Source organism: Solanum stenotomum, chromosome 12 (assembly GCF_019186545.1).
Source record: "Solanum stenotomum isolate F172 chromosome 12, ASM1918654v1, whole genome shotgun sequence".
In the NCBI taxonomy this organism is placed as follows: Eukaryota; Viridiplantae; Streptophyta; class Magnoliopsida; order Solanales; family Solanaceae; genus Solanum; species Solanum stenotomum.
The window spans coordinates 44,508,899-44,522,490 of NC_064293.1; the positions used below are offsets into that span (position 1 = coordinate 44,508,899).

A 13,592-nucleotide genomic window follows, 5' to 3' on the forward strand; every position below is an offset into this window, starting at 1 on the left:
AAGTTTTACCCAAAAGTCAGATAAAAAAATTATCATAATTTATTCATATATTTTAATTACTATTTTTTGTGATTTATAATATTTTTACGTAATTTTTAAATATATAAATTATATTTCAAGAATCTTAAAAATCGTGTATTAAAATCCTCTGAATCTACCGTCAAAATAAAGAAATTTGACTCTCTAAATTAAAACTACGTCATATAAATCGGAGAAATGGAGTAAACAAAATGTTTCCAATAAATAAAACAGAAAATTAGAGAAATAGAGTAAATAAATATTTCCAATAAATAAAAGAGAAATTTATTAGTGAGAGAAAAGGTAAAAGAAAATGAGAAAAATGTGAAAAAAGGGAGTTTTCTTGTGGATGGAAAAGAAAAAAAGAAAGAGTAAGTACGGATTTCTCTCCCCTATTTGTATATACTTAGGAGAGCCACATATATACTTACAACTCTCTCATCCAGTTTTTGATCCCTCTTTTGACTCTGTCTCCTACTCTCCATCCCTTTATATATATATATATATATATATATATATATATATATCTGTTTTCTTTCATCAAAATCTGAATTTTACATTGAAATTTCAAGATTCCACTTTTCTCAGGTAAATTTTTCTATATCCATCCATGGATCAATTCTTGGTCAAAATCTTGATTTGCATTCAACCTAACTGGCCGTTTTGCTGCTTTTTTTTGCTTTCCGAAGAAAGTAATGGGTTTCTACTTTTAGTAATCTTATTATAGGAGGATTACTACTTCTTTTGAACTACTTGTCGTGTGTTTCTTAAAAATACAGAAAACTTGTATCGATTGACAACCAAGAAATCAGATAATAGTAGTAAAATTTGTTCTTTTTCAAACTTGTTGATTCAAAAACAGAACAGACAACTGCCAGCTGTATTATATTTGTATACTATAAATAAATGTGGATTTTTCTCACATGTTGTTGTACATTTATCAATCACAGAACAGAAAGCAAATGGAGATTGCTGTTTACAAACCCTATGGTGATCATGAATTTCAATCACTCATTGAAAGAATTCACCCTCCCAGGTTTAGTTTTAACTTCAATTTTTCAATACTACTATCTAATTTTTTTTTACAATTTTGATTGATACACCCACCTTGTTGGATTTAAGTTATATATACCAATCGATTGTGTAAGTAACTTTTATACTGCATAGAATTTAAACCCTTCTTTTAATTTGTTTTTGGCTATGGCTTTTCAGGGTGTGCATTGATAATGATACTTGCCGAAACTGTACTATTGTGAAGGTAGGAAGAATCGTTATCATTTTCTTATGTTTCCTTCAAATTATAAATACTGATTTCGATGAGTTAGATAATGACTTTGATTTGTTTTGGTTTAAGTTTTGAGTACCTAACCAGTTAATGGATTCCCTCTTAGATTCCAACAGTATATACTTACAGGAATATTAGCCTAAAAAGACCTGCATTACCATCATTTAGTTAGGCGGTAATCAATTTAGTTAGGCGATAATTTTATATATTTTTCTTTAAGATGAATCCATGTGCTGATATAGTTGAACAATTTCTTAAAAGATAAACAATCATACTAAATTCGTATTAGTAGTGACAAGGAATTTCGGAGAACCACAGGAAAAGTTTATGAATGCCTACTTTCCACTTACAAAAATCAGATTACAATACTGCAGCTGTTTATTGATTGTTAATTAAAATGCTAATTATACTTGTAATAGGGTCCACTATCATTAAGTATTCTTACCCAATTCTTGTGTAACCAAAAAGCTAAACAGAAAATGATTGAGAAAACTGGAATTTAATTTCTGCTCAGTTTCAACTCTGCAAGCTGCAATTTCTGTTGTGCAATATTGAACTGAGATGTTTAAATTGTGCAAACATGAAGTGTGTAGTTATTGTTATTTTTTGGACCACAGGTTGATAGTGCGAACAAACATGGTATATTGCTGGAGATGGTCCAAGTTCTGACGGATCTGGACCTACTGATTCTAAGATCATACATATGCTCTGATGGTGGCTGGTTAATGGATGGTTAGTTCTCTTTTTTAACTATGCCTTTTCTTATCTCACCAATCACTTACAGCTGGTTTAATCCAATATAAAAAAGATGCAAGTAACAACTTTCTGATCCATAGCTGAGTCATTCACAACTATAAGATTTCTTTTTCCAGTTTTCCACGTAACTGACCAACTTGGGAACAAAATCACTGACGAAAGCCTCATCCACTACATCGAACAGGTTAGTCTATGCTTTATTCACTTGAATTATACTAGTACTTTCAAGAAACCCATTTTGTGGGTTTTAGGTGCTGGCAGCTGTTATCCAAAAATATGTTTTTCTTTTTCGTTTTTCAAATTAACATTAAACTAAAAAATACAAGCTTAATGCTGACAGGCTATTTGTGCAAGTAGAAGAGGGTCCAGGGAAGTCCAAACATGTGTTGGTAGAAATGTAAGGCCCAGGCATGTCTCGATGGAGCACACAGCTATGGAGATGACAGCAACAGATAGACCAGGGTTAATGTCCGAGATATCTGCTGTGCTGACTGAGTTAGGATGCCATGTCTCTGGTGCCGTGGCATGGACACATAACAAGCGAGCAGCCTGCATTGTTTACATGGAAGATGATCTGAAGCATGGGCCAATCATGGACCCCTATAGAGTGGCACAAATACAGGCCCAGCTGGAGAATGTTGTTGAGGCCCACCATTATGAAGGGGAGCGACGGAGTGTGAGGTTGGCAGCCCCTGCAGCTAGCCAGACCCATACCGAAAGACGGCTTCATCAGTTGATGGCTGCTGACAGAGACTATGAACAATGTTGTTCCTGTGGTTATGACTCAAGTGGAGATGATGTAGCTCACAGGCAGAAGAAGGGATCTAATAGCACAGAAGTGAAGATAGAAAATTGCAAGGAGAAGGGTTACTCCATTGTTACTGTGAGGAGTATGGACAGACCCAAATTGCTATTTGACACTATCTGCACCTTGACAGACTTGCAATATGTTGTGTTCCACGCCTCCATTAGTTCTTTTGAATCCATTGCCTTTCAGGTAATCTTTTACTTTTGCCCTCTTTATCTAACTGCTCCCGCAAAGTCATAGTGGTTCAGGTCCAGACAGTACCAAAAAAACACTCAATTTTTGTTTTTAACTCTCTACGTATGCATGAAAAAACACAGGAATACTATGTGAGACACAAGAATGGATGGACTTTGGATTCAGAAAGTGAGAGACGGAGAATGATCCAAAATCTGATGGCTGCTACTGAGAGGAGAGTATCTCATGTACGTTTTCAAAATGGATTAACTAGCACACCGTTTACTGTATCTTTATAATCTACTTTCCCCCTCCCTATAACAAAGTGCTCTAATGAGATATATTAAGTGACTATATGATCTGTACAGGAATTGAGGCTGAATGTTACTACTCAAAACAGGGTAGGACTGTTAGCAGATGTCACAAGAGTGTTTCGGGAGAACGGATTATCCATAAGCAGGACTGAGGTTGGGGTACAGGGAGAGCAAGCAGTTGGCACATTCTATGTAAAAGATACTTCAGGGCAAGCTGTGACTTCAGAAACCTTGGAGATAGTAAGACGAGAAATTGGAGGTACTGTCCTGGTGGCAAATAAATCCTCAGAGAGGCCATCTTCTCAACCAACAAATTTGTCAAATACAAGCCCTAGCATAAGCACTAGCAGTAGCAGTAGCAGTAGCAATGGCAAGCAAGACAACAAGCCTGGTTTCTCATTAGGAAGCATGTTTTGGTCTCAGCTTGAGTGGCTTTCCAGCAATTTCAGACCTATAAAATCCTAAGATTCCAAGTGGTGATCTGAAGACCCTACTGTGTTTAGGCCATGTTGATTGTAAATATTTAGCAACTTCCATCTGTAAATAATTAGCAACAGTGGTAAATAATGATAGAGGCATGGTACAATGTACATATCTTTGCAGAGTAAAACCATTGGAAGTTCCAAAGTTTAATGGGTGGCGTATGAATCTATCAACTATAATCTAAATAGGGAACTGATGAAAGGGAAAGTGACATCTCATAAACTTCATTTATCATCGGTATAAAGCTTTACATTTATTAAGCTTGACAATTATATTTTGAATTGGATGAGTTATGCTCATATAGTGACTTATATTTTGAATTGGATCCTCTTCGAGTTATGCTCATATAGTGACACAAGTAGGAAGTTACCATCAATTAATAGCATGAACACAATATTGCAACCCAATTGTTTTTCATTATGCGTTCTATGTACAAACAATACAGTTTAGGAGTTCTCAGCGGAGAGCACAGACTGGAGGATAAGGAATAGCTATTCACAAGAAATGCGCGGAACGACAACTATATTTAAATCTTACATAAGTTCATGCCACCTCAAGGTCATCAATATCCAGCCAATCATTTGATTCTTTGCTATCAGGATTCTGCACATTTTCCTTAACAGAACCAATCTGATTGACGGAGCTGGTATCTCTAGACAAGTCAGTGGAGCTTTTCCTCAACTGGACCCAATCTTGTGAGTCCTTATCAGAACTGTGAATTGCCAGTTTTGATTTTGCAGACGTATCTGAATCATCCTCTTCAAGATCACTGAAAGACACATCCTCATCATCCTCAAAGGACATGCTGGTTTTACTGGTACCTGTAATTTCCGTGTTTTCTTCCTTCAACCAATCATCAGCATCCTCTTCGTCACTCTCCTCTAACTTAGTCGCCGATGCAGATTGCAATTTTTCATCTTTGCTTAGGGTAGTAGGTCTTTCTTCAACCACAAGTTTATCAACTGTTTGATTTTCACTAATGACAGGGTGCACATTGGTACCACAGCTAGCTACTATAGATGAAGTGCCAACATCCACACTAGACATGTCTTGAACCACAACCGCAGAGAGAGCAGCGGACGGGACAGCAAGCATCTCCTCCTGTTGAAAACCACCCATGTCAGTTGATTTAAAAGTCTCCTCCTTTGACCAATCTCCTTCTATTGGCTTGGTTAGTTTATGTAACTCTTGCGCCAATGATGCCCTGGCCTTGACTACCTGCACACAGGATTAGCATTTTCAGCACCAAAGGTTACCAATAACTATTCTCTAGTACAAGGAATAAAGGATTAGTGAACTGTAGACTACTTTTTAACAAAGGCATGCTTTGTTCATATGCTAACTAACCAAGTATGAGCAATCACTCTGTTTTACTATAGGTTTCGTACTCATTATATATAGATGGCTAGATTATAGTTTCCCTCCCTACTCATCCACACGCACAACTACTGAATAGTACACGTTTACGGCACACATTAGGGGTCCAGGGGGTTAATAAGAAGCCCAAAAATATCATAGAACGCTCACCAGAAAAATTGTGAACCAAAAGTAATGCAATAAAAAATACAACCTTGAAGCTTTCAACTGCCAAAGAGAGGAGATGATAGAGGAGAAGAAGAATTTCCAAGTAGCAACATAAGCAGCAAAACAAAAAAGGATGGAAGGATTTGTCGCAAAAAGACAGGTAGGAAGATGTTTTGACTAGCTCCCCTGAATAGCCAAGTGCCAATATGGCATCAATATACTGAACATGTACAGGAGCGAAGTCCCAAGAATAGCAATGAGTCAGAAATGGGTTAATGAAAAATCTCTAAGCTCTGATGGCTTGTTCAAATACTAGCTCCAGCAATACTGGCATTGGTTTAGCAAAAAATAACAATAAGCTTAAAAGCTTCTCACTCGAACAAGTTATTCTGACTCATACATATTAGGAGAACTACTTCCACGGACCAAAAAGAAAATCATTTCTGTTTAAGAGTTGTTCCCCTAGAATCAGAATAGGCCAGACCAATTCTCTAAACCCCATAAATAACTATGATTGGTAGTGTTCTTTCAATCACACATTAACTTTTCTGTTTAGAATAGCCCCATCTGTATCCATTTTTCATAAGGATATTTCTCCCTGTGCTCTTTGATACTTACTCAATAAACCGTTAAAAATAGTAATACAACTACACAAGAGCTACTTTACAGTAAGAGTTGTGAACATCTTAGTCCCACTTCTACTATAAAAGAACTTCAATACTTATTTCATAATCAGCCCAGACAAAAGATAACCTTGATGGGGATTATATGAGTGAATTGCAACCTTATCAAGGAGAAAAAGAAGACGTGAAAGATTTGACTAGCTTGAAAAAAGAAAGATTTAGCAAGTGACCTTCCATTCATTAAATCCTAATCAGCCTTTCTCCAGGTCCAACAACATATTCATTAAACTACATTCTACTCATTAGGAACCAGTAGATAGTGCCAATTGTTGTCAGAGCTAATGAGTCAAAAAACAGCAAGTTATGCAGGGACTGTCTTTTACTACTTTTGCAGACAAAGCATTTTTTTCATTTATAAAGGAGAAAAAAAGAGCTTGGTTTAAAGTGCTAAATAGAATGTGAATGAGAAATGGAACCATTTCTAGCATTACATGCACTGCCTTACCTGGGGTGTGGATAAAAGTTCAACATCTTGTTTATCCAGTCTAGGGTGCAGAAGAACAAAGTAAATCTCCCAAAAGCGAGCCTCACTCATGTAACCTGGGCAGAGCTCAATCCTCAAAGCAGCCAGTCTTGGAGCAAGACGCTCGACAGCTAATGCATGCTCTTGTTGTGCATCAGACAAGTCAAAATCTACTGTAATAGATAGAGCTAAATGTTAGATATTCCGTCCTTAAATATACGTGTCACAAAGCATACATTACACAATAAAGTTGTGATAGTAACATATGTGAGAAAGAGTTACAGTCATGTATGATAACCAATAGTTTATGTAAGGGTTTCGAGATCATCCAGAAAAACAGGACACAGATAAGAAATAAAGGGAGTTGGCATATTTCCATGTCACCATCTTAATGGGAGTATTAATAAAACTTACAACAACCCAAAAAAGGAATATTAATAGAAGTTCAGCATCTTGTTCATCCACTTCAGGGTGAACAATTACATATATGAACTAAGTCATCGGTAAATAAAAGGGACGGAAACATCCAAAGGTTTATATTTCACCATGAAATGCACATAAACAAGCATCTGTTTGACTCTGCACATTCAAAAGATATATGCACAAAGTTGGAAACTTTTACCCCTCTACTTTCAAGTATCCAAAACAAGCATTTCACTCTTTACCTTGAATTCTACATTAGTCAAATTGAAACCTAAATAAAGCTTCCATCTTTTCTATCTTTGAAGCTGCTACCTAGTAATTAAAGTGCTTTCAGTTTAAGGCCAGTGTGGACTATGGATTGATGAGTGATCTTTTCCAAGCTACAAATCTCTAAGAGTATATTTAACCTTTGAAATCTGCTTGTTATCCAACAGTTAGTTTCATATCATCTCGGTTAAGAGAGGAAAATCTTCTCATGTTCAAGTCATGTTGTGTGGCGCCTAAGCACTGAGCAGTCCAAACTATTATATTGATCTCAAAGGTTCATTATTGATCATTCTAATAACCAAAATCATTTTTGCACAAGTAGTGAGTATTGATATGAATAAGAAAAATCGAAATGAAAGCACAGTGCAGGCTCAAAATTAGGTGAACATGTAAAATTAACAATAAAAAGACACCTTCGTCGTCTTCATCATCAAACAAAGGGAAATCCAACCAAGTCTCAGGATGCATAGCAATGTCCCTCACAAAAGCCACTACTTCCTCAGTAACACCAACTGCACCTCTACCGGAATCAAACCTCTTACCCTCTTCGTCGTCCTCCTCCTCTGGTCCCAGTTGCAGTAGGTTGGACGCCATTTTGGTGATTTCGGACACGGGAATATTCTTCGAAAGCTTAGATATCCCACTCTTGAATCTGCCCCCAATTTCAGCAATATCGCTCCGCAAACCCGCGATCCCCACAGGATCAGACTCTTCGTCATCCGAAACTCGAGCTGGTCCTGAATTCGGATCCAGTAAAAGCTTATCAGGCTCGGATTGGGGTGGTGGAGCCAGGAAAGAGGCCACTCCCCAAAATTGACGGGTTAGGGTTTTGGTGAGCTCTGAGAAGTCATCCTTGACGCCGCGTGATGGTGATACTGGCGGTGAATCATCATCATCTGTTTGTTGCTTCTCCGTAGTAGGTTTTTCAGTAGAGTGATCGTGATTGCTTGAAACGTCATCGTCCCTATCGTCGTCGTCGAGTCTGAGAGTATTGGCAATGGATCGAGCAAACCATGACATTGTAAGATGACGGTGACAGAAAAGATGGAGGTTTCACAGTTCGCCGGCGAAGACTAATTTGGTTAAGACAGTTGGGAACTTCGCAATCGACAAGCAAATATGAGCTCAAGGACAGACGAGCAAGACAAAGCTACGTCGTCGTTTCGAGGACGCCTAATAATTGGTGTTTGTTGCTTCAAAACTTCTCTGTAAATTTTCTAGAATGAGATGTTCTTCGTTTGATTGAAAAATACTTTTTGCAAAATACCATTGTTTTTCATCTTTTGCAAAAACTTTTCTTCAAAAAAATTTAAAACAAACTACCTAGTTGATAATTACCGGTAGGGGTGTTTTACATCATATCAATTCAAGTTCCTATTATTAAGTGATAATTATGTACACTCAAACACATATCATACATTTCTTATTTAATATAAATAATGAACTTATTTTACATACCTTTTGAATCACTCCATTTTATATTACCGGTCTATTTTCCTTTTTACATCTCTTACAAAATTATAAATAAGAAGAATATTTTTTTCTAATTTATTATTTATTTTTTGTTTTCCTTAATGTATCTTGTTTATGTGTTATTTATCAATATCAAGATTAATAAAAAAAACTTTCTTGGAATCTTACGATATTTATATTTTTAAATAAATTAACTTTAAGTGCAAAATGAGAACATTTTAATTAATTCTATCTTAATTATATAAATTAACAAACAATTTGAGATATAAGTGCGCTAAATAATTGTCCTTTCCTCGTACGCATTTGAGTACTCAAGGTCCCCTTTCTTTTGGCGGGTATCGTCATGTGGCTTAATCCCGGATCACTCCTTAAGGAACAAGACATAATAATATAGCGCACATCAAAGAAGAGAGTGGTAGCTTGTGAGCAGCTCAAACAAAGAAGAGTTTGGTCCGGTTTGAATTCAGGCACGACCCGCTCGTCTGCTGCTAGGTCCGAAAATGGCGTCGGACGAGGGCGTCGTTATGCCCCTTAATGAATCGAATGGTCCTTCCACCTTGACTAACTACCTAATGCTGCCTTTCCACTTTCCACGAGTCAAAAAATATAACGATAGCTAATATAACTAGAGAAGTAAGGCGAAATACTTGTAACAAGTAAAAAATGATTTCACTTGAGTGTTTGTAGTAGAGGACAACCAATCCTCTAACTACAAGCTACCTCCTGACCACCCTCCTATTTCTAGAATTTTACCATAAGGGTGTATGTGTTTAGATGCACCTAAGTTCTGATGACCTGCGTTTTTCACCAGTAATGGTTAGTTGGCCTCTTACTATAGATAGGGTGTTAGCGTTGTTTTTGAAATAAGTATGTTTAGGTTTGACTAATTAGATAGAAAAGGGGCAAGTCAAAACCCACTCTGCTGAATTCGGGTTGGATGAGCAACCTTCTATCTGACCTTTGTACCAATAGTAAAGTGACTTGCTACTTTCAATCAGAAAAGGAAGATTGAGCAATGCAAATGAGAAAGGAGTTGTCCCTCCTTCTCTGGTAACCCGCCGCCGCATATGTAAAAAAAAAAAAAAAAGTGGAGAAAAAAGAACAACCATTTTACATTAGGACATAAGCTGGCAGGTTTGGCTAGGTAACATAATGGAAATGTTTCGGACTGCATATCCTGGACATTCCAGCCCTAGTGTACTTATCCACTAGCATTGAAGGAGAAGAATGACAAAATCTACTTCCACAATAAGGATTACTCATTTTAAATAATATAGACAAGTAATCTAAAATGGATCTGAGTATCTTTACTTTGCGAGAATACAAGGCGCCCCATGTACTCAAGGATTTGAAACAAATTTCTAATTCAATGAATGGATCATTTTTGTAATTCAACAAGGCTGATGCCTCAGTTTTCCTGTCAAGCCACAACAAATTTATCCCCACTTCTCAAATGAAAAACACTTAGGGTCCGTTTGGTATAAAGATCAATAGTGCAGGGATTAGTAATGTAAGAATTAGTAATGCATAAATTAGTAATGTACGGATTATGTTTTGTGTTTATCCTTTATACCATACAATTAAATTGACAAGACTCCCTATTATGTCCCAATCGATGGCCCCTTAAAGTTGGCATCAACTTTTACTTAGACACCTGAACTAGACTTTATTCATTTTAGACACCTCATGTAAGGTCCTAATGTGTCATTTTGATATTTTTTTATTGATATGGCATAGTGAGTGTGACCCACTCATTAATTGCGCGTCAGGCTCTTTTTTAGCTTTTATTTTATATTTCCTTCTTCTTCCCCATTTTTTCAACCACCATTTTCTTAAACTTGAACTTCTTCCATGGTGAAATATATTCGTTGATACCACAAACGAGGAATCTAATTCAAAACGTCAGAGCTTTTCCCAAGGATGATGCCTTTCTTCCTCAATTTAATTTGAGAAAAAAATACTGAAATTTGAAGGAAAAAAATGAAAAGTTGGAGATGAATAAAAAGTCACTAAAAAAATGAGATAATCCCATTAAAAGAAACTCAACAATGTGATATGAACACGTACACATTTGTATTTTAAAAGTTCATTGGATCTTAGATTATTATTTTTTAACAATAAAATCTGTAGAGTTTTCTTTTAGAAATAAAATTTGTGGAGCTGCATTTATTTGAAAAAAAATTGAGTTACACAAGTTCACTAAAGTTATACCATAGAAGGATTGAACAATAGTTAAGTAAAAGAGATAGAGAAAATTCCGGGTATATGGTTGAAGATTAAGGGGTGTGTGCTACTGTGCTTGTTTCTCCAACGTTGGAGAAGACGATGGGGTGGGGTGGGGTGGGAGATGCTTCTCCTAAAGATTTTTAAGGTGATTTAATCCTTTTTTTGTTATTATTTGGAAAAAAAATTGCCACATGTTATCGATCCATTGGCTATCTTTTTTTAAAAATAATTGATAGTTTATTATTTATGAATTATTTTGAACAAAATGACAAGTGTCCTCATTTAATTTGACACTTTACACATCATCCGCGAGTGGAACACACTCACCATCATATTTTTGCAGAATGTAAAAAAAGTGTCAAAATGACATATCAGGGTCTTACATGAGGTGTCTAAAATGAACAAAACCTAGTTAAGATGTCTAAGTGAAAATTGATGCCGACTTTAGGGGGTCACCGATGGGTTAGCCCTAATTAAGATATTAGTAAAACAAAAGAGAATTCAAAACTGGTGTCTAATATTTTTCAGTATTTAAATCCAATAAAAATATACACTTGAGAAATAGTATAGATTATCCTTTGTCATCTCGATTACGACATATTTTTTTTATAATCATGTATTGAACAGTTCGTTGTATATACAGTATATGGAGTATGTACATTGTTCATGCCTTCCTTTCTATTTTCTTTTTTAAAAAAATTGGAAAAATTCACTTACCTGATTAAAAATTTTTTTGTCCATGTTGAGTTCATAAGGAACAAAAATAACTCTCTATCAATAAATTTTTTTCCTTTTGTGGGTCTTGCAGAAAATATCCTATGTCAGCCCAATCCTTTTGGAGCCCTTTCTTTTTTCCTCAATAAGAAAATTATAAATACTTCATCAACATTAATCTCTTCAATATTCAATAGTTTCGAAAAAAATGATCTAGTTTAATTTGATACGAAGTTTATGAAAATATATATTATTTTTTTTTAATTTTATGATCCTAAATTAAAATTATATCAAATGTACCAAAATATCATTTAATCTTATAATTTTAAATATGTCACGTGAAAATTGAAATTAAAATATTATCAGAAAAAGAAAATAACCATTATTTTTTAAACAGACTTAAAAAGAAAGTAAATCATTTTATTTTATAAATTGAGGGAGTACTAATTGATTAACTTAATTCCACTTTTGACAATGTCCATAATCTTTAATTAGTTGCTCCCCACTTACCTATTTCTTTCCGTACATACTAATTTTGTACTTATCCACAAGTTGACTTGTAAAATTTTGTTCATCTTCTGATTATATCGTTGTTCATAAGGGCTCAATTGTTATAAGCGTGAAAATGAGCACGAAGGTCAACAAAGAAAGTAGAATTAAGAAGTGTATAAAAGCACCAATCCGAATTCTAATTAAAGCCAGGGATTGCTACGTCCGGAGCCTGACGAATTGTTCAGGCAGAATGGGCTACGGAAGTGCCATTGGCTCATGTCCTGCTTTTACACAAATCTCCTCTTCGCCCAGAAGTTTCAGTGCTAATTTATCTGCGTCTAGTGGTGATGATGATTTCAGGGAGCTGATGCGAATTTCTTCGAGAAAAAATCACGTGGAATTGGAGAGCGTGAGGCAAAAATCCATCGATAAAAAAGGGATGAATGTTATGCCTCGGACTCGTTACGTTGCCATTGGAAGAATTGATGAAGAAGAGCCCTGTGATTTTGGTGAGGAAGTCAGAGTGAGCACAGATGTTTATCCAAAAAGTAGAAGTTATGCTGTTTCTTCAGGATGGACAACGATGTCAATTTGAAACAGAATCCAAAGTAAAAAAAAAATCAAAATATTTGGCATCGTTTTTTTAATTGGGGGAAGGGGAAGGGGAAGGGGAAGGGGATTACAATGGGAACGTATCCTCACTAATAAGGTAAGGTGAAGAGTGCAGTAGTCGACCAACTAAACTATTAAAATTTCTCTTGGCATCAGTTGTTCAATCACCTGGATTGTAATTTGTGTTCTCTCTTCCGTTGTTGTCATCTGTTTTTGCATAAACATGTTCAATTAATTAGCGCCGTCAGTTCTCCAGGTAATATACTGCTTCTTTCATTCTCTGGTTACCCTTCCTCTTAATGTTCATTTTTCTACATGGAGGTAAATTTTATTGATAATAATCTTGGAGAAAATATTAATCAAGGTTAAGACAAAATGTTAATGCTTACGATATATATACTAATGTTGATTTGATGATCTATCACCACTAGCTAGCCTTCATAGCACAATTTTGATTGTCAACTATCACCATCAAACAGTAACGGAACCAAAAATTTAAGTAAGGAAATTCAACAACTTGTGTAGATAAGAAATGGTTCATTTTTATCTTATATACATCAAATTTATTTTTTTAATAAAAAGGTTTAATTGAACTCTCTTGCAACTCAATGCATCCACCATTTCACAACTATTGTCATCAATTTGATTCACCAATCACGATCACCATCATCCATTACCTTTTAATTATCATCATTAATCACCACTATTGTCAATTGTCAACTGTCACTGTCGCAAACTTTTAGAGGTAGTTGATAAACAAACAATCTTTACAATCCCAATTAAATTAATATTTGGTAGATATACATTTATTTATTGATTATGTTGATTTATTTAAATATCTAATTATGATTTCATCTTAATCTTTCTAAAACTAAAC

The 13,592-nt window shown here is 35.4% G+C and overlaps 3 protein-coding genes across 4 annotated transcripts; 2 read left to right on the plus strand and 1 right to left on the minus strand.

Annotated features, from left to right (window-relative positions):
* The first annotated feature begins 482 nt into the window (after window positions 1–482).
* LOC125846355 (ACT domain-containing protein ACR1-like) lies at window positions 483–4,154 on the plus strand. Its single transcript, XM_049525755.1, has 8 exons — window positions 483–606; window positions 969–1,054; window positions 1,231–1,276; window positions 1,921–2,035; window positions 2,176–2,243; window positions 2,400–3,056; window positions 3,185–3,289; window positions 3,410–4,154. Exons 2-8 carry the CDS (start codon window positions 981–983, stop codon window positions 3,818–3,820), a joined length of 1,476 nt encoding a protein of 491 aa, XP_049381712.1. The 5' UTR covers window positions 483–606; window positions 969–980; the 3' UTR covers window positions 3,821–4,154.
* An 80-nt stretch (window positions 4,155–4,234) lies between these two features.
* Window positions 4,235–8,516, minus strand: LOC125846357 (uncharacterized). 2 transcript variants are annotated; one of them, XM_049525757.1, is made up of 3 exons: window positions 7,612–8,516; window positions 6,491–6,681; window positions 4,235–5,056 (listed from the first exon to the last, which is right to left on the minus strand). In XM_049525757.1, exons 1-3 carry the CDS (start codon window positions 8,216–8,218, stop codon window positions 4,382–4,384), a joined length of 1,473 nt encoding a protein of 490 aa, XP_049381714.1. In that variant the 5' UTR covers window positions 8,219–8,516; the 3' UTR covers window positions 4,235–4,381. The 2 variants fall into 2 exon arrangements, with proteins under 2 accessions (XP_049381714.1, XP_049381715.1); XM_049525758.1 differs by having other exon boundaries at window positions 6,491–6,678; window positions 7,612–8,452.
* A 3,613-nt stretch (window positions 8,517–12,129) lies between these two features.
* Window positions 12,130–12,971, plus strand: LOC125846389 (uncharacterized). Its single transcript, XM_049525797.1, has one exon. The coding sequence runs from the start codon at window positions 12,237–12,239 to the stop codon at window positions 12,696–12,698; it is 462 nt and encodes a 153-aa protein (XP_049381754.1). The 5' UTR covers window positions 12,130–12,236; the 3' UTR covers window positions 12,699–12,971.
* Window positions 12,972–13,592: the final 621 nt, after the last annotated feature.

Excerpts from the sequence above, each read along its gene's own strand:
- LOC125846389 (XM_049525797.1), top strand. The coding sequence starts at position 12,237 with ATGAGCACGAAGGTCAACAAAGAAAGTAGAATTAAGAAGTGTATAAAA.
- LOC125846355 (XM_049525755.1), top strand. The coding sequence starts at position 981 with ATGGAGATTGCTGTTTACAAACCCTATGGTGATCATGAATTTCAATCA. Across the intron at positions 2,036-2,175 it reads TGGTGGCTGGTTAATGGATG|TTTTCCACGTAACTGACCAA; the intron begins GTTAGTTCTCTT and ends TTCTTTTTCCAG. Across the intron at positions 3,057-3,184 it reads TTGAATCCATTGCCTTTCAG|GAATACTATGTGAGACACAA; the intron begins GTAATCTTTTAC and ends GAAAAAACACAG.
- LOC125846357 (XM_049525757.1), bottom strand. The coding sequence starts at position 8,218 with ATGTCATGGTTTGCTCGATCCATTGCCAATACTCTCAGACTCGACGAC. Across the intron at positions 6,682-7,611 it reads TGATGATGAAGACGACGAAG|TAGATTTTGACTTGTCTGAT; the intron begins GTGTCTTTTTAT and ends TATCTATTACAG. Across the intron at positions 5,057-6,490 it reads AACTTTTATCCACACCCCAG|GTAGTCAAGGCCAGGGCATC; the intron begins GTAAGGCAGTGC and ends TCCTGTGTGCAG.